The 19,649-nt window shown below is 37.2% G+C and overlaps 1 protein-coding gene across 3 annotated transcripts in view; it reads left to right on the top strand.

The window, feature by feature from the left end:
- Window positions 1-19,396, top strand: part of nav1b (neuron navigator 1b) — an 80,770-nt gene extending 61,374 nt beyond the window's left edge. For all 3 annotated transcript variants that reach the window (XM_065279492.2, XM_065279491.2, XM_065279494.2), the window contains 14 exons: window positions 1,047-1,168; window positions 4,420-4,580; window positions 4,665-4,818; window positions 4,989-5,169; window positions 5,280-5,371; window positions 5,775-5,870; window positions 6,794-6,962; window positions 11,362-11,597; window positions 11,691-11,845; window positions 11,921-11,992; window positions 12,148-12,344; window positions 12,440-12,558; window positions 12,738-12,935; window positions 16,070-19,396. In XM_065279492.2, coding sequence (XP_065135564.2) covers window positions 1,047-1,168; window positions 4,420-4,580; window positions 4,665-4,818; window positions 4,989-5,169; window positions 5,280-5,371; window positions 5,775-5,870; window positions 6,794-6,962; window positions 11,362-11,597; window positions 11,691-11,845; window positions 11,921-11,992; window positions 12,148-12,344; window positions 12,440-12,558; window positions 12,738-12,935; window positions 16,070-16,156 — 2,039 coding nt within the window. In that variant the 3' untranslated portion in view covers window positions 16,157-19,396. The remainder of the gene's footprint in view (window positions 1-1,046; window positions 1,169-4,419; window positions 4,581-4,664; window positions 4,819-4,988; window positions 5,170-5,279; window positions 5,372-5,774; window positions 5,871-6,793; window positions 6,963-11,361; window positions 11,598-11,690; window positions 11,846-11,920; window positions 11,993-12,147; window positions 12,345-12,439; window positions 12,559-12,737; window positions 12,936-16,069) is intronic.
- The last annotated feature ends 253 nt before the right edge of the window (window positions 19,397-19,649 follow it).

Genomic DNA, 19,649 nt, shown 5'->3' with positions numbered 1-19,649 from the left:
GTAGCCATCAAGCCACATATTAAATTCATAAAAAGAAATCAGAACATTTAAGTATACAAGTTGAGTCATAATAAATAAAGTGAAATGACACAGGGAATAAGTATTGAACACACTTTATTTAATACTTTGTAGAAAAGCCTTTGTTGGTGATTACAGCTTCTAGACACCTCTTGTATGGAAAGACCAGTCGTCAGCATTGCTCAGGAGTGATTCTGGTCCCATTCTTTCACACAAATGTGTCCAAATACTTATTTTCCCCGCTGTATATAAACATACAAATATATCAAATTAAAGAACAGATCCTCTGCTTTCAAACAAACAAACAGAACGGGAAAAAAACTTTCATCCTATCTATATTTTTTCTCTGCTTATAAACTATTAAACATGGGTATTTTTCTTTCAAACAAAAAAGCTGAAATAATTGCATTTTTGTGAAGACATTTTGTTAGAGATCAGATTCAGAACGATTACCAAAACATACACAGAGTTTAAAATTAATACATATTTTTTTGCTTCAGTTTTTTTATAAATTGGGTAAGTGCATAATAGTGCATAATCGCACATAATTACACGTAACTCATTAGGAACATGTTTTTTTCATGCAAATGTTTTCTCTTAATTGACGAGATAACTCATTAATGGTGAGGAAAGAGTTAAAGTTAAACAAGTTTAATTTTGCATAAACACTTAATGTTAATTGCTCTAGATTAATCGCCGGATTTAACTTCGTGTCATGCAAATTTTTCACTTGAGTTGAATATTTTCAACTTATTTTCGGCAAATATTGAGTGTTTTCACGGCAATTGCACTGCACAGTTTGTGTCATTCACAAGTTTGCGTTTATTTGCTTCTTTACATTGACTTTGTATGTAATCTACCCATGCAAATCGTTGAATTTGCGTTTGGTTTGTATGCCCCATAAGATTGTTTTATATCATGAATTTTTTTTGTGGAGGACGAAGCTCGGCACCCTGCATGCCGAAAAGTTTGAGAAGCACTGCTTTAGGTGATATTTCTGATTATTGTTTGCTGTATGTTTTCCTCAGAATTACAGATGGACAGACAGAACTCTTCAGAGAGCATCTCCAGTCTCAACAGCATCACCAGTCACTCCAGCGCCGGCAGCCTGAAAGAACAAGAAGCCAAGAAGAAGAAAAAGAAAAGCTGGGTGAGAATATAAAGACAGAAATCCCTGCTGGACAATCTGATGGTTTCAAAAGTGTACTAGCATAGAGATGACTGAAACTGACAGGCATGGATGAAACGCCACAAAATCTTCATTTTAATTTCATGGGCTGTTTTAAGTATCTAGGTCAGCCATTCCCAAACTGTGGTCCGCGGACCACTAGTGGTCCGTGAGGGTACTGCAGGTGGTCCGTGAAAAGGCAAAATAAGAATATGTATATTTTAATATACAAACTCGTTCATATTTTGGGCGAACGTGTACTGCTGCCAAATAAACGTTACTGTGAACTCATTCATTCTGGTGCCTGTGAACGGCACGCTCTCTCAGTTTAACGTCGTTCAATAGGGTGCCAGATTTGTATATTCTTCCAGGCGAAAACCCGACTAAAACACACTGTAAACAGGCCTTAATGTGTAGCGGAAAAAACACCCGATCTGGCAACACCGCCACCACTCGGTGTTCACCAGTCACGCTGCATGCGTCATCACAACAACACAGACGCTGGTGGAATTCCTGCCGCGCAACTCAAATAGTTTAACATTAAATAACATCATATTTGTCCTAAATCGTTAACGATTAACATAGGCTGCTAACGCATGTTCCGAATCTTGAAATAGACTTTGACTAAGCTCACGCTATTTAACGTGCACGTGTGGTGTGCAATACCTGCGAGTTGTCATACATGCAATGCCTCGCAGCTCTTCTCGCCCGGGGTGCGACCCCCACCCAGCTAGCCTTTCAAGGTATGTGTAAGCAAATACAAAAATTAAAAGACAGTCAATGCTAATGTAAACCCTGGTTGGATAAGGATTTAAAGTTGGACATGAAGATGAAATCTGACGCATTTAGCTTCAGTGTTAAAACTGATCAAATAATTGCTGTCTGTGGTGGTTCTATATGGAAAAATAATATGGGAAAAAATAACTATAAATTAGTTCATTTTTGGAACTGTGACCTAGTTTAACATTTTCAAATATGAACTATGAACTGAACTAGTTTATTTTAAAATTTGTGAACTGTGAACTAAACTAGTTCATGTAGAAAGTGAACTTTCCCAACACTAATAATATGTATATAAATAATTATGATATAAGGCTAAGAAACCTGTTGTACTGATGTGATGACCAGTTATAGTTTTAGTGCTAGTAATCCTATTTTGATGTGCAGATTAATTCAGGACTTTGTGTAGACATATTTTATAATAAGTATTATGAGGTGGTCCGCGAAAATTCTTGATTACAAATAGTGGTCCACACACACAAAAAGTTTGAAAACCCCTGATCTAGGTCATTGCGTAGTCAACAAACTTGATTCTTTGTTTAGTTTAAAGTGTAATGTTGTATTGAGAGACTTTGACATGGTACGCTGAGTGCCATTCCCAAAAAAGTCCCAATAATTGATTCTGGGATTGCGCCAGTAAAAAGGGACCTAGCAACATTGCCGTAACATTTCCGTAAGGCGTCCTGTCTGAACAAAAGGCAGAAATAAGGTCGCAAGTGGCGTGTCGTAATAACAACAAGACATTCCCGACGAGAAATATCTGCAGATCAGGGAGCATCTTACTACGCGTGCTGATTCATTTACCAGCCTAATAGCTTTATAGCGTGTCATGCACTGCTTTATGATCCAATCATAAACAAAAATGCATGTGTGTGGTTTCTCAAATAAGCAAACTTAAGACACTGTAATCGTGCACTCGGTGGATTTTCTCTGCAATTACAATTCATGTCACGTGTCTTTACAGGATGTGTGTGATCGCATTTGCAGTGTGAATGAACCAAAATCAAACGATCCCCAGACAAATCCCAGACCCATTTTCTATGTAGTTTCCGTAATCTGTGTGTGAGAAGGGATCATGATAGACAAGCAAGATTTTAAAGATCATGTCTGTTTAGTTTTGTTTGTGTTAAAGTTTAATGTTGGGACAGGTTTAACATTGCATTACATTAAGAATGACTTTGGTTTTTTCTCATGCTTCCCTGTTCTCTATTAACAGGTCTATGAGGTAAGATACTCGCCCAAACTCATTATATCCTCATCCTGTTATCACAAACATGTCATATAGCAAGCATTTATTTGGCGAAAATTATTTATTCATCATTCATTTATCATGCAGTCCTACAAAGTCAGTCAGTCAATAAGTCCGACCAAATATAAGAGGTGGGTATTACAGTAATAACAAACAAATGAGGAATCATTCATGGGATTCTGAACCCTATGAAAATATTTAATATTGTTTTCTTTGATTTTGGGGTAAAATGTGACTTATTTTCTTGGGTCATTTTGCTCATCAAGAAAAAGCATCTTAATCTAAGAATTTTTAGATATTTTTACTAAAAACAAGACAATCCTAAGAATTTTTTTTCTTGAAAATCATTTTTTGCAGTGTAGTTTTACAAAAAATATAAAATTTAATTTGTGATTAAAACAAGCAAAAAAAAATCTGACAATGGAATAAGAAACACCTTGTTGAATTAAGTGTTTATGAAAAAAGTAAACTTATTTCAAGAAAAAATTTCTTATTCCATTGGCAGATTTTTTTTTGCTTGCTAATTTACATAAAATTAATATTTTTTATTAGAAACTATACTATACTTATTTTCCTAGATCACTTTGCTCATCAAGAAAATACATCTTAATTTAAGAAAAAAAATTATTTTCAAGAACAAAATTTCTTAGTATTTTTGTCTTGCATAAAACAAGCAAAAATCTACCAATGGGGTAAGCAAAAAAAAGCGAATTTAGTGTTTAAGAAAAATTTTCACTATTTTTTTTTGCTTACCCCATTTGCAGATTTTTTGCTTGTTTTATGCACAAAATCACTTTTTTCACTTCAATCACACCGCCTCATTTGCATTGCCCTGCGTGAGTTGGCATATATTTGCGTCTTTACATTGACTTTGTATGTAATCTACTCGTGAAAATCATTGAATTCGCGTTTGGTGTGTATGCTCCATTAGTGATGCTCCATAACTGCATGGATTACAGCACTTGTGTGTCTGAAAACACAATCATCCTAAATATTTCATCCTTATTTTTGTTAAGATTTTTATGAATGGCCAGATGCAAATATGATCATGAAAGCATCATTAATGCTAAACTTTCTCTGATTGTTGCTGTCATTATGAATCTAGGCCTTTGTACTAACAATATGCGTGCGTGTCCATGTTATTTTTAAAGAGAAAAGAGATTTTGGGTGAACTGTGAGCTCTTGTATCTCTGTTGTCCCATAGTTAAGAAGCTCCTTCAACAAAGCCTTCAGCAAAAAGGGTTCAAAGTCATCATACGCAGATATCGAGGAGATCGCAACTCCGACCTGCTCCACCCCTTCATCTCCTAAAATCCACAATGAAGTGGACAACGCTCCTGACAAGACCTCCACCTCTACATCAGAGTAAGAAGTTAAGACGTGTGAATTTGTTCATGATTTGTTTTTTAACTATAATTGTTACATGTATGATGTCGATATTTTTGACAGATCGTGTGACGGCACGGAGCACGACGAGAAAGTGGTGTCAAATTTACGTTCCGAACTATGGGAAAAAGAACGGAAACTGACTGATATTCGTTTAGAGGCTCTTAGCTCCGCCCACCAGCTGGAGCAACTACAAGAAGCGATGACCAACATGCAGGTTTGTGATACCATTTGCGTGACCTGATCACATGACACAACCAAAAATGGAAATGATGTCACACAATCTCATGTCGCTCCACATGTATGACTGCTGCATTGATTTTATTTTACTACATGAGTTACATTTCTTACATTGTTATGTAAATTCCCCAATGAATAAAATTGCAGATGACAGTAGAGAACCTGAAGGCGGAGAATGACCAGCTGAAGACCGGAGGCCCCTCCTCCCGACCTCCAAGCTCCACCTCCCAGTCCTCTGGTCTGAGTTCAATGGGCGTCGCATCACCACGCCAATCAGTGTCTTCTCTCACCAAAACCTTCGGCATGGGACAAAATGAACTTTACCCAGGTGATTTTCATAACAGGAAACACTGGACCAGCATCTACAACACACTTTTTTTCATTTTAACTTCTTAAATTCTCTCTCATTTATTTTCTATTATGTTGGATTTGTCACAGATGTTTTTCAAAGCCCCACCGCGACTTTGCAGAAAGACGAGAGTTTGGTCCGAGTGATGGTTCGAATACCAAACCAGCACATGTTTAAAGATGTGAGTCAGAGGAATCTTCATACTGATTTATAAGCCGTCGCTCTACATTATATAACTCATCATTCAGATCTACAATCAGATTTGTTGAGCCGCATACAGAGACAAATAACCAATATACAGTAAACATACACCTACGACTGCACATCTGCTGAATTTATATTAAGATTTTTAAGAGCCAGTGTTGCTTGGCAACTTTAAATGTCCTACTTTGATATCATGTTGATGATGTCCTAGACCTAGTTTTCACCATATTGATGTTTCTATTGTGTTAATAAAGCAAAAAGCCCCTTGAGATCCTGTGTTAGAGTCAGTTTGCCACTTTGATTGACAGGTCTGGCTCTAAACACAGACTCTCTATGTTTATTGGTTTAAAATGATATAACTCTCATTCTCACATCCACAGGAGGTCAAGCAGTTGGAGTTTTTCATCGGCACGGTAAAAATCAGCGGACGCACGGACTGGTTTGCACTGGACTCTGCAGTTAGTCAGGCTTTTAAAGTGAGTTTTTCTACCTGTACAGTCTTAAAGGGTACCTCGACTATGAAGACTTTATATTTGCCATCTTATACTAAAATCCACTGATAGAAACACATTAAATTATTTCATTACTTCAAAAAGAAGTGGAGCTAATCAAGTTGTTTGCTAACGATCATGGGGCACTTTCCAAATTTTCATTAGCCTAACAAAATTAATGCAGTAGTGGCCGAGTGCTTTAAAACAGTGAAGACTATGCAGTGTTATTTTATATTTAATGGGGATTTTATATGAAAGGGTTTTGGCCGAGGAAAAAAATTCAGTCAAAAAATTATTATTATTTTTTTTTGCTGTAACCCCTGCAATCTTACGGAGCCCCTAATGGGACATAGAGCAAAAATTAAATAAAGTTTAGTTTCATGTGCTCACACAAAACCATGTGCAGATTTTTTTTTTAAAGTTTAGTTTTGCGCGACCACGTGAAGCTATGGCGCGACCACGTGAAGCTATGGCGCGACCACGTGAAGCTATGGCGCGACCACGTGAAGCTATGGCGCGACCACGTGAAGCTATGGCGCGACCACGTGAAGCTATGGCGCGACCACGTGAAGCTATGGCGCGACCACGTGAAGCGAAAGTTTCACGTGTGCTTGCGTGAAACTAAATGTAAAAAAAATTCTGCACATGAAGGTTTCGCGTGAGCACATGAAAGTTTCGCGTGAGCACATGAAAGTTTCACATGAGCACATGAAACTAAACTTTACATTTTTTTTACTCCAATGTCACCTTAGGGGCTCGGTACAATCTAAACAAAATGGCAGCCACCAAATGAAAACTTTTTTTTCAAAGTTTAATAAAATTATGACATCACGGTATTCTGGGTACCCTTTAAAGCCACAAAAGAAAATATGAGATGTATTATAAATGTGATTGTGATGTGTTTATAGGATTATTTAACAACGGTGGATCCCAGCTCGAGTCTCGGCCTTTCTCAGGACTCCATCTACAGCTACAGTCTGAGTCATCATAAGAGAGTATTGGGTGCCCAGCCGCCCGAAACCCCACCGGTGCGCCTCTACACCAAAGGATCTTCTTGTGTCATAGTAGCCCTTAAAGGTCAGTGCATTGAGATTTGAAGATAACAATGACTTAATATTTTGTAAGGTTCCTTCCTGTTATCAAAAGCATAGCTGTGGGGAAAAATGCATTAAGCAAATGTTTCACACTTTTAACAGTAGTCTGCATCAGTGGTTTTCAAACTGGGGGCCGTGAGATGGTGCCGGGGGGCCCCAGTTTTATGACATTTTATGAAATACATTAATTTATCATAAATTCTGTGTAATTAAACCTAAAAAATTAAGGCTACTAACCAAAAGCACTACTTTTTGTATAATTTAATGTTTTTTTATTAAAATGTTGAGTTTTAGAACAGTTTTTTGTCACAAATTTTCTTTGGGGGGGTGCGAAGGAACACAAGGGGGGCCACACGCTGAAAAAGTTTGGGAACCACTGGTCTGCATGACGTGTGATGGGCCACCCAAAGTTTATGGTGTATAGAGGCAAAAACACAGACACACACTTCTTCCTGCCCCCAATCCCGTCATCTTTGGTGTGGGGCTGATACCTCAAATCTGGTTTAGAGGTTATGTTTAGAACAGATCCTACTGTATGTTGGTTATTGACACCATGTGATGTCATAAACCACCCAGAAATAAATACAACATATGCCATATGCTTTTTCTATCTCATATATGTGTATAGATGGTTTCAGCAGTAACAACATAAACAAGCGGCTATCGTGGTCAACATGTAACGTCCGGTAAACTCCGCTAAGAATAAATAACAAAAAAGTTATTTTAAGGTAGTTTATTTACGTAGATTACCTAGGAAACCAAAACAGTTATTTTCAACAAGGTATTTAGCAACTAGTCAGACCATTAAACAAATAGAAACCGAAAGTAAAGTTCTGACGAGACGCACGTGTGTCCGATGAATTGACAATATTTGACCTCTAAGACATAGGGCCCTATCTTGCACCCAGCGCAATTGACTTTGTCAGTGACTACGTTTACATGCTGTAAATATTCGGGTTATGGTCAGGTTAAGGTCGGGTTTCGGGTTTCTGAAACATTCGGAATAACCCGTTTACATGCGTGAGCAGAGAGAGTTACCCCTGTATACATGGAATTGGCAATATCCCGATGTAAACTGTGATTAAAGGGTAAATGCGGTGATTTTGCGTGGCTCACTATTGCGCAATGCGGTTTTACCGCCTTCATTTACTAAAATAAAATTATTATTTAAATCCAGAACAAGCTGCACCGATGTAGAAGCAGGGTAGGCTAAGTTACATGTCTTTCCTTTTATGAGAAAAAGATTAACAAGCTATACTAGCCTTCATCTAAATATATTTTTGAAAAAAAAAATTAATTGAAGAACGATTTTCTAACAAGAAGTTTTTTTAAGTGCATATTTACAGAGCATCGGTAAATACAGAACACAACAGTGTCTTAAAGAAATTAAAATTAGACAGTATTCATGCACCTGTACAAAATGAATGCAATAGCTTACAGAAGGCAATGAATATTTATTTATGGCATTTTCAATAATATATTAGTAGATAAATTAACATCTATAAAGTTTGAAAACGAATAAATCATTATTTTGGCTAAATTAAGCTGGATGGATAATTTTTATAATTGTCATCCTTTCAGAACAAGCTTATATGCTATCTATAATAACTTACATTATATCCTGAGTGTTACTTTGCCGAAAATATGTAGAAATACATGCAAGTAAAAAAGTACAGAACAAAAATGTTTACCTCACGCGGATAGAACGAAAAGCCGTTAATTAAGCGGACTGAGAACGTGCAGAAACAGTCGAGTCGGCAGATGATCATCAATGTTTATAATGTTTCACGCAGGTACTGTTGATGAAAAACTTTATATCTATGTTCAGGTAAGAGTCAAGTATTCAGTCAGTTAGTAATACAGCCACCGGCGTTATTGCAACATCCTTATCCACGGAGCGGACGCTGTATACAAAGAAAAAACCTAAGGTTTTTATTTTAAGTGGTTTTAATGCTGGTAAGCAATCAGTTATATGCCGCTTTGTATTTGTGTTGATCAGTTAAATTAAAGTAATTTTAATCTTAGAAACTGCATCAAGATGCAGACGACGCTACAGTTATTCTGTCATCTTTAACTTTTTCAAACATTCACTGTATTTAACGAAATATGAATAGCATAGTATTACATTTTGAATTCAAATTCACACAAAAAAAAAACAAGTTACTCTCATAACTATTGGCAATCTATTTGGCCTTTATTATACATGCTTTGAAAAACAAGAATAGCTATATATTAATTTAACGTGAAAAACGCGGTTGTTGCAATTGGTTTCCTCCTCGCTCTAAAAGTGTGGCGCATCTCTCTCGCCATGCTTACCTCTACTCCCTGCGGGTTTTTTGGCGAATACAAGAAGTTCCTCTACTCAAAAGACCAAGATTCCTTGCGAAGTTGCGAATAGAACATGCGCAGTACACAAATCAATGTTCCTTTTGATGGTAATATCCCGATGCGCGTTTACATGACCAAAATTTCGGGTTAGAAAAGAGGTAACCCAGGGGTAATATTCGGGATTTTAAAAACAGGAATATGAGCATATTCGGGTTTTTGCTGGTGTTTACATGGACGTGCGCGACCGGGTTATTGCTAATATTCAGGATTTGAACAGGTTATTGGCTGCATGTAAACGCAGTCAGTGACGCATGTATCATTCATATTTTGCACCGGCGCACAGCGGGTTTTTCCCTCCACAGACGCACGTCGGCAAATTAGGGAATGAACTTGCGCTCCCTGGGCGGTTCAGCGCAAAAAAGGAGGCGTGTTCCGGCGCAAACCATCCCTGATGCTATTTTGCAGTTTCAAAAAACAATTGCGCCACTGACCAGAAAAAAAAAGTTTAAAGTCAGTGGCGCGTTGTTCATTATGCTTTATTAAGGGCGCATGCTTGACCATAATGTATAGTGTGCACAACGCGCACACACTTTGCTTATCTAATCTACACAGATGCAACAGTTATTTTTGCAAATCATAAATTGTTACAATAAAAAATATTAACACATGAGATAAGGGAAATCATTGTGGTGAGCATTGTGGTGATAGTTTTTATTTATTTTGTGTGGCTGCGTTAAAAAATTCTCATGCAAATAACGATTAAAATATTTTCATAAGTTTGTTGTGTGGCTGTATTACGTTTATTTTATGTAAATAATAATTAAAATGTTTTCATAAGAAACCTTAATGTATGTGAACTTGATTTGTAAGTGTACTTTGGGGTTGGACTGCTTGCGTTTCTCGGCTTTCAGCGGTGAGGGTGGACGCAGCGATGTCCTCTGCTGGTGTCAGGTCCTGTGTAGAGGCAGATCCACCTCCTGTTACACGGCGTGCCCGATTTATGCTGGCAAGCTTGGGATTCCCCCGTCTCCTGACATCATTGTTGCGCTTGCGGCGCAACGTCCTGGGGATGCCAGCTGATGAGACAATTGTGGCTATTTCCTCCCACGCCTGTTTAACCGACGCTGATTTGGGCGGGTTTCTCCCATCCCCATACAAAACAACTTCTCTGTCTTTGACTGCTCTTACAAGAATGTGTGTCTCCTCGGCTGTAAACCGCTCCTGGCGTGCGCCTGGTAAATCCGTCATAATAATAGCAACTCGCCATGGAACTTGCGCACTTGCGTTTAAAGGGAATGTTGGATGACGTTCTGATTGGTTTATTTGACGTTACGCCCAAACCACACCTATGAATAATGAACCTACTTCAGACCAACCCCTTATTGATTTGCGAATGGCGCAAGAGTTATTTCTCCCGCCGGGAAAATAGCAACAGCGGCCAAGATCCGCCCACAAACTCACCTGCGCTTCGCACTTGTGTTTCAGATCGTTAAAATAGGGCCCATAGATTTTTATTGATATTGTCACACTGTGGTTTTACATTATAATGTAACTGTTATAAAACTTTTTTTTGATAAATCATGTCCATGAGTCCTGTCAGATCAATTCCTATTGACATTGAAGTTGAAGACTACAACTTCCATCGTTTCACGCTTATTAAAGGGGTCATATTATGCGATTTTTTTTTTTCAAGATGTAAAATAAGTCTTTGGTGTCCCCAGAGTACCTATGTAAAGTTTTAGCTCAAAAAACCCACAGATAATTTATTATAGCATGTTAAAATTGCCACAAATGTGTAGGTCCAAGCAAAAATGTTCCATTGTTGAGTGTGTCCTTTAATATGCAAATGAGCTGATGAAATGCAATTCATTAAAACTCAATTGTGCTCTCAATAACATGGAAAACGTACGATTTTCACGATATGACCCCTTTAACGGCATCATCGAGCTGCGGCCGTCATTTGTTTAGCGACCTCTAGTGGTGAAAATGACATATTGTCCCTTTAACTCTTACATTGTCATAGAGTTTAATACCGGCTTCTCCTCATTTTGCAGGTCTGAAGGAGAAGTGTGTAGACGTTCTCGTGTTTGAGACGCTTATCCCCAAACCCATGATGCAACATTACATCAGTCTGTTACTAAAGCACAGGCGCTTGATGTTATCGGGCCCGAGTGGTACTGGAAAGACCTACCTCACCTACCGCCTCGCAGAGTACCTGGTGGAGCGCAGCGCTCGAGAGGTCACGCCCGCCATTACTGTCACCTTCAATATGCACCGCCAGTCCTGCAAGGTATGATGGGTAAATGCCAAAGAATGAGCCGTTAATCAAATTGTCACACATATATGGATATAGCTGATTTATACTTTCTTTTTGTTTCTGTAGGACCTTCAGCTTTATCTGTCCAATCTGGCCAATCAGATTGATCGTGAGAGCAGCCCTACTGAAATCCCATTGGTCGTCATCCTGGATGATGTCAGTGATGTGGTATCCACCAGTGAACTTGTCAATGGTGCTTTAACCTGTAAATATCATAAATGGTAAGTGCACATATGGTGTATAACTTATACAGTAGTGAATTTATACGATAATGAGATATTTTGTCTCTTTTTTAGTCCATACATAATAGGAACAACCAATCAGCCTGTGAAAATGACCCCAAACCATGGCCTGCATCTCAGCTTCAGGTTAGAGCTACTTTAATAAAAAAAAATTCTTACTATTAATGTCCTATAGAAGCATATGCTATATATTTTTGTGCATACATATAAGTAAGTAGACATTATCTACAAGTAGAAGGTCAAAAGTGCAATATTAATTTTGATGTGCATCATCCTTTCAGAATGGTGACGTTTTCCAATAACGTCGAGCCAGCCAATGGGTTCCTGGTGCGTTACCTGCACAGAAAACTAATGGAAGCAGAAAATCCCAAAAGTGTAAGCAATGAAGATCTCCTCCGGGTACTGGACTGGGTTCCCAGACTCTGGTACCACCTGCACACCTTTCTGGAAAAGCACAGCACCTCAGATTTTCTCATCGGTAATGTTCAGTTTTATATTGCCATTATAATAGATATGAATAAAGAAGCAACTAGTGCGTATTTCTATATGTTTGTCCAATCTGTGTCGCCGCAGGCCCCTGCTTCTTCCTCTCGTGTCCAGTTACTGTCGACGAATTTCGGACGTGGTTTATTGATCTTTGGAATCATTCCATCATTCCATACCTGCAGGAAGGTGCCAAAGATGGCATTAAGGTGCGTCACAGTCATTTCTATATTATTCAGACCAAACATCATGTGTACTGCTTTAGGATTCAGATTTGTAGGAGATTCATTTCAAAACAGAATGCTTCAATCTGATTGGCTGACTTGTAGTAACACTTAACAAATACTTAGTAAGTTATTAGTAAGATATTTTGTGGTGCTGATTGTAGGTTCATGGTCAGAAGTCAGTTTGGGAAGACCCTGTGGAGTGGGTCAGAGGATCTCTTCCATGGCCCTCTGCTCAACAAGACCAGGCCAAACTTTTTCACCTGCCTCCACCCAGCACCGGACCTGGAAGCCCCAGCCAACCAGGAGACGATCGGCTGCACAAGGAGACTCCGCCCAGCTCTGTGGAGTCAGATCCACTGGTTAGTGCCATGTTACAGTACATCACACCGTGTGTTTATTACGGTCGTCTGTAGGTTCATACGTGACCTTTTGTAGTTAAAATGATTCCGCTTAAAAGTAGAAATTGTTGTTTTTATACTTGTAAAGGTTTTTATCAAATTTCGATCAGTATGGTGAGTATATTCGGTTCCTGAAAAAGACAAAAATAGATGTGAATTACTGTTTACAGGCTGTTGCAGTACCATGATTAAATAATGCTTTAATATGTTACGTCTGAAGAAAGACAAAATTACTTTTAACAGAGATGTTTGATTTGTCCTACTTGACAAACAGTAATGTGCATTTAATGCACATTCAGACATGATAGATTTGCAAATGGCATAAATGCTTTATGAAAATGATATGTGACCTTGGACTAGAGGTCTTCCAGGGGCCACTTAGAACCGAAAACCGGAAGCGTGTTCGGGTCTAAAAGTTTCACGTGTGCCTCAGACACAGGTCAGGTATAATATTAGCTGCATCAGGTCTTTGGTACTTTAAGATGAATGTGTTTTTGCTGAACGGACCCAAGAAAGCCCAACTATCTTAGGTGTGTGCATCAAGTCCTTTTTCAACCCCTCCTCTATTTATCCATCCAAATATTGATAAAATCGCTTTTAAAGTCGTCCAAATGAAGTCCTTAGCAACACATGTTACTAATGATAAATACATTTTTTTATATATTTATGGTAGAAAATTTACAAAATATCTTCATGGAACAATATCTTAACTTAATATCTTAATGATTTTCGACATGGGTCGGGTATAATATTAGCTGCATCAGGTCTCTGGTACTTTAAAATGAATGTGTTTTTGCTGAACGGACCCAAGAAAGCCCAACTATCTTAGGTGTGTGCATCAAGTCCTTTTCCAACCCCTCCTCTATTTATCCATCCAAATATTGATAAAATCGCTTTTAAAGTCGTCCAAATGAAGTCCTTAGCAACACATGTTACTAATGATAAATACATTTTTTTATATATTTATGGTAGAAAATTTACAAAATATCTTCATGGAACAATATCTTAACTTAATATCTTAATGATTTTCGACACAGGTCAGGTATAATATTAGCTGCATCAGGTCTCTGGTACTTTAAAATGAATGTGTTTTTGCTGAACGGACCCAAGAAAGCCCAACTATCTTAGGTGTGTGCATCAAGTCCTTTTCCAACCCCTCCTCTATTTATCCATCCAAATATTGATAAAATCGCTTTTAAAGTCGTCCAAATGAAGTCCTTAGCAACACATGTTACTAATGATAAATACATTTTTTTATATATTTATGGTAGAAAATTTACAAAATATCTTCATGGAACAATATCTTAACTTAATATCTTAATGATTTTCGACATGGGTCGGGTATAATATTAGCTGCATCAGGTCTCTGGTACTTTAAAATGAATGTGTTTTTGCTGAACGGACCCAAGAAAGCCCAACTATCTTAGGTGTGTGCATCAAGTCCTTTTCCAACCCCTCCTCTATTTATCCATCCAAATATTGATAAAATCGCTTTTAAAGTCGTCCAAATGAAGTCCTTAGCAACACATGTTACTAATGATAAATACATTTTTTTATATATTTATGATAGAAAATTTACAAAATGTCTTCATGGAACAATATCTTAACTTAATATCTTAATGATTTTCGACATGGGTCGGGTATAATATTAGCTGCATCAGGTCTCTGGTACTTTAAAATGAATGTGTTTTTGCTGAACAGACCCAAGAAAGCCCAACTATCTTAGGTGTGTGCATCAAGTACTTTTCCAACCCCTCCTCTATTTATCCATCCAAATATTGATAAAATCGCTTTTAAAGTCGTCCAAATGAAGTCCTTAGCAACACATGTTACTAATGATGTACATTTTTTTTCGACACGGGTCGGGTATAATATTAGCGGCATCAGGTCTTTGGTAATTTAAAATGATTGTGAATGAATTTTGCCGTACGGACCAGAGAAAACCCGAACTATCTCGCGTGTGTGCATCGAGTCCTTTTCCAACCCCTCCCCTCTGTTTGCCAAGAGTGCTTGTGATATCGTGTGGTTGGCGGTAGGTTAATTAACAATACAGACCTGTCAATCAATTTTGAATGCACATTTTAGTTGAAAAAAACAACAAATGAAAATAAATGAAGCAGCGGCCAAATTGGTTTGAGGCCACTGAGGTTTTTTACTGTCAGACTGGTGCGTACGGGGATGCAGACTGCACACACGTCAGTGCTATTTACCTTCAGGTCCAGTCGGGTTAAAACAAATTGCCAATGGGTTGAGTCGGACTCGGGTCTAATTTTCTTGGGTTTGTCTCGGGTCGGGTCTTTCTTTTTAGAAAAATGATTTATGCACCTCGGGTTCAGGTAAAAAGTGCTTTGAGTCATTTCAGGTCGAGTACATTTCTTTGGACCCAAAAGACCAGTCATAAGGGTCAGTTTAAAATTTTTTTTAGATTAATGCATAGGGCTTTATAATAAGCTTTCCATTAATGTATGGTTTGTAAGGATAGGACACCATTTGGCTGGGATACAACTATTTGAAAATCTGAGGGTGCAAATATTGAGAAAATCACCTTTAAAGTTGTCCAAATGAAGTCCTTAGCAACACATATTACTAATGATAAATACATTTTGATATATTTGCGGTAAAAAATATCTTCCTGGAACATGATCTTTACTTAATAAAATGTATTATTGTATGTGAACATAGGTATTGTCTGTGTAATGTTATGTTAGCGTTGACCTGTCTGGGGGACTAAGGAAGAAAATGAGCCCTTGGCTAAATCCGGTACAATACATAAAAAGGAAATTTTATGTTAAAAATTGTGCATAGTCCCATTATAAATAAATAAAACGTACAAACAAACAAACAATATCCTAATGATTCTTGGCAAAAAAAAATCATTTCGACCCATATAATGTATTTTTTGGCTATTGCTTTGGTCTCCAGGGTCACATAAGATAATTATATCTATAAATTAACTAATTGTACCTTTTTGACTTTGTCTGTAAATAAACATTCAATAAAATAAATACTGTTTATTAAATGCCATGCATCTGCATATCAGCAGTGAACTGGGTAAATATCTCAATATTATATTTTTATCTCTTCTTTTTTTTCAGATGGCAATGCTGTTAAAACTACAAGAGGCTGCCAATTACATTGAGTCACCAGAGAAAGAGACGGATCTCAAACTCCCTCCTCTTTAAACACCTGTATGACCATGACCTCTGAACCTTCACACACCTACAGATGACTCTGTACTGTTACATGAAATGCTATGAGCGCGTTTCACAGACATACATCACATCTTCTTTTATTTAAATCGTGCAAATCACAGCAGCATGCCCTCACATTACCAGACTCTCACAGTACCATGGTTAAGCAATGGTAATACTGTGGTACTTTAATATGTAACATGCTACACTTTGATGACTATATTCCTTTACCATGGTACTCTAAAATACTTAAAAGATGGTATCGTCCAAGAAAACATGATTTCCATTGTATTATATGGCACTTATATGTGAAAGGGTGCAAAAACAAAGTTAGGAAACATAATTTTGTTAGTGAAAGTAAAAAAAACATGTCACATAATACTTTTATAGCTCTTCTGTCTGCATATATACAGTATGCATTTACATAAAGTTTTAGTTTTACTGTAGTAAGTGTGTAAGGGAGCCTTTACTGTTCCACTGCTGCCCACATTGACAACTCAAGGAATCAGGTGCTAATCTTTACTCACTAGTGTGCACTTGAACTTCATCTTACAGTCAAGAATAACATGACAAACATTCTTTAGCTTCACATTTTTGTATGGCCGGGATCATTCCTGTTATCCAGCATCTTTAAAAAAAATATTTGTGTGCTATATGCGTGCAGGCTTTCAGAAATTTGTTTTGATTATGCACAGCCATATAAACCAGAAAAAGGGGAAAATGACAGGTTTTTGGTTATTGCATAGCATCCAAAGCAAAAATGAGCTTTAAATATAACATTATTTCAAATGCACCCCTACATTTACTTTGTGATGTACGGAAACTAACATTATTTATTTATATTTTTTAAAAAATGAGTAAGTACTCCATTCCTATGAAACCATTTTCCCAAACACAGTAAATGCCTTATTATAACAGATGCAAAGTGGTGCCTTTGCTCTATAGGGGGCGCTGCTCTCAAAATCCAAACCTGTATTCCCACTAAAGTTAAAACCGTCTGCACCTTTACTTTACTTTTTGCTCAAAGTGAGATCCCAACCACTAATGGATGTGAACGCATCCACAGCATACAGTTTGATGCACTTTGTTTTACCATGACAGTACTGTCGAGAAGTTTTACTTGCTTGAAACTGATCTCAGCTCAGGGGTTTGGTCATCTCAGGCCTCTTATTATAATCAGCTGTCATCTCAGTTAACTGCTCTCTTTGTAGCAAATGGTGCAACTATAGCTTATTTGATGATAACCAAATACTCGGTGCATTATCTGCTTTTGATCAAGTATACCCCGACGAAATGCATATGAAGATTATTTGGTGCTATCTGATGTCACTATAGGAAAACATCTTGATTTTTGCAAAAATCTCACTTGACATCCAATAGCCTTACACTTTATGGCATTTAAGAGGATCTTCAGATACAAGTAACAGACGTTTCTTGTCAGATCAATGACGATCATTTTTTTATAGTAGTATAGTATTTATTCCATGTATATTAACCATTCAAAAAGACCAATTTTTTTTAAACATATCACAATGCACATCATTCCTTACAAGAACTATAAGACTTATTTAGAGAATTAATGTACGTTAAATGTTCCCAGATAAGATAACTCGTGTAAATGACAGGACCAGGAGGATTTACTGTACATACAGTAAGCAGTGGATCAGTAATTTCTCATCTTTATACCTAAAAATATTATGGATACTATTAAAACATGCATGTAGGTAAGAACTTGGGGTGGAAGTAAAAATATGAACTCAATCCATTCCTGTCTATTCATCTTATATCCTACAGTATTCATTACTCCGCTATATAAATATGGGTTCCTTTCCAAAGAAAAGATGAGTTTTTAAGCTGAATAGAGATGCATAATTACCGAGCCCCTAAGGTGACATTGGAGTAAAAAAATCATGTGCAGATTTCACATGAAACTTTCGCGCGTGCACGTGAAACTATTGCGTGCGCATGTGAAAGTTTCACGTGAGCACGCAGTTGTTTCACGTGCACATGCAAAACTAAACTCGATAGTTTCACGTGCGCACGCGAAAATAATCTTTATTTAATTTTTGCTCCATGTCCCCTTAGGGGCTCCGTACATAATATTCAAGATGGACAATTATTTCTTTTATTTTTAGCCTTGGCTGCTATTAAGATGTGAGAATTATATTTGATGACATTCCAGACATCTGACAGTGTGACATTGGCTTTTGTTATTTACCAATGAATAGTATTGAAGTCAGATATTTTGTTGGTAAATTATTAAATGCTGAGTAAATGTCATTTCTTACCTTGGTTTAATGCAAACAGGTGGAGATAATGAATACAAAGACTTGTTTAAAGGTGTGACTAAAGCCGATGTACACTGTCCTGCTTATCGTGCCTGTAATCGTGTGATAGCCGTGCTGTGTTGTGCTACAAGTCTCATTGAACTCGACCATTCAGCAACTTTTTACCGTTTACTTTGTTGGTCTTTGATTTATAATGATGACACATGGAAAGTGAATGCTGAAGCTTTGCATTGTAGTTTAGCTTTGATTTCAGTCATTTAGGTGCCTTTCTTTTAAAATGTATCGCTTTTTTGTTGCCTTTTAGCATGCATTGCAATAATTCATTGTGTGTTAAAGTTCACGAATGTCCAGGGGATTAGGGTTCGGTGGTGATGTCTTCGAATGAAACAGGGTAAATCTGAGCAACTTGTGAGTGGATCTAGTGATGGGTCTTCATATAAGCTAACAATTTTCAAGTTCTCTAAATGAAACAAAGTGGTGAGAAGTTGCTGACTAGTCGCTTCACTTCATGCAATGCTTGATATCAATTCAAAGTCCAATACTGTTCCATTAAAGGTACCATGATGGTAGATGATGTAATAATGTGCAATGGGTTTATAAATGTTGTAAACGCATGTCATCTTACGGATGTATTCTACCTAGTTTGGGGTGGTATAAAAAGAATGAATGATATTACTTTTCCGGTTTGTAATTTCCCCCCAAATGATTGTTTGTAAACCGTAGGCTCCATTTTGTACAGAATGTTATAAATGTATACATTGTAAATAGCGTGGCTCTGCATTTGCAACAACAATCATTCAGAGATATGATTTGTATGGGAGATTTTGCTTTTGTTACCGACAGAGTGGCCCGGTCCACGTGAGAGCTGGCATGATTCTGATGTTTGTAACACAACCATAAAGACGTGTCCATCTGTCATAATAAAACCACAAAGTTCCTTAAACGCTGCCGTGTGTGCGTCATATTTTAAATAAATCATTTTATTTCAAAAGCTTATTATTGCATTTCTTAAAATATCATTCAGTTCTATACAACATAATACATTTACAAGGATTTTTGTGTTTTATGTGAATGAGCACTTTTAATTTAAGCCATGTTTGAAATAACAATGGTTATAGTTGTATCGTCAAGGCAAAAAATTAATGAAATCAGCACTCCTGAAATATTTATTTGTGTAATATGTAGGATAAAAATTA

This window comes from Paramisgurnus dabryanus, chromosome 7 (assembly GCF_030506205.2).
Source record: "Paramisgurnus dabryanus chromosome 7, PD_genome_1.1, whole genome shotgun sequence".
Lineage (NCBI taxonomy): Eukaryota > Metazoa > Chordata > Actinopteri > Cypriniformes > Cobitidae > Paramisgurnus > Paramisgurnus dabryanus.
Note: the sequence above shows the minus strand (reverse complement) of the source record. Positions and strands in the feature narration are given on the sequence as shown.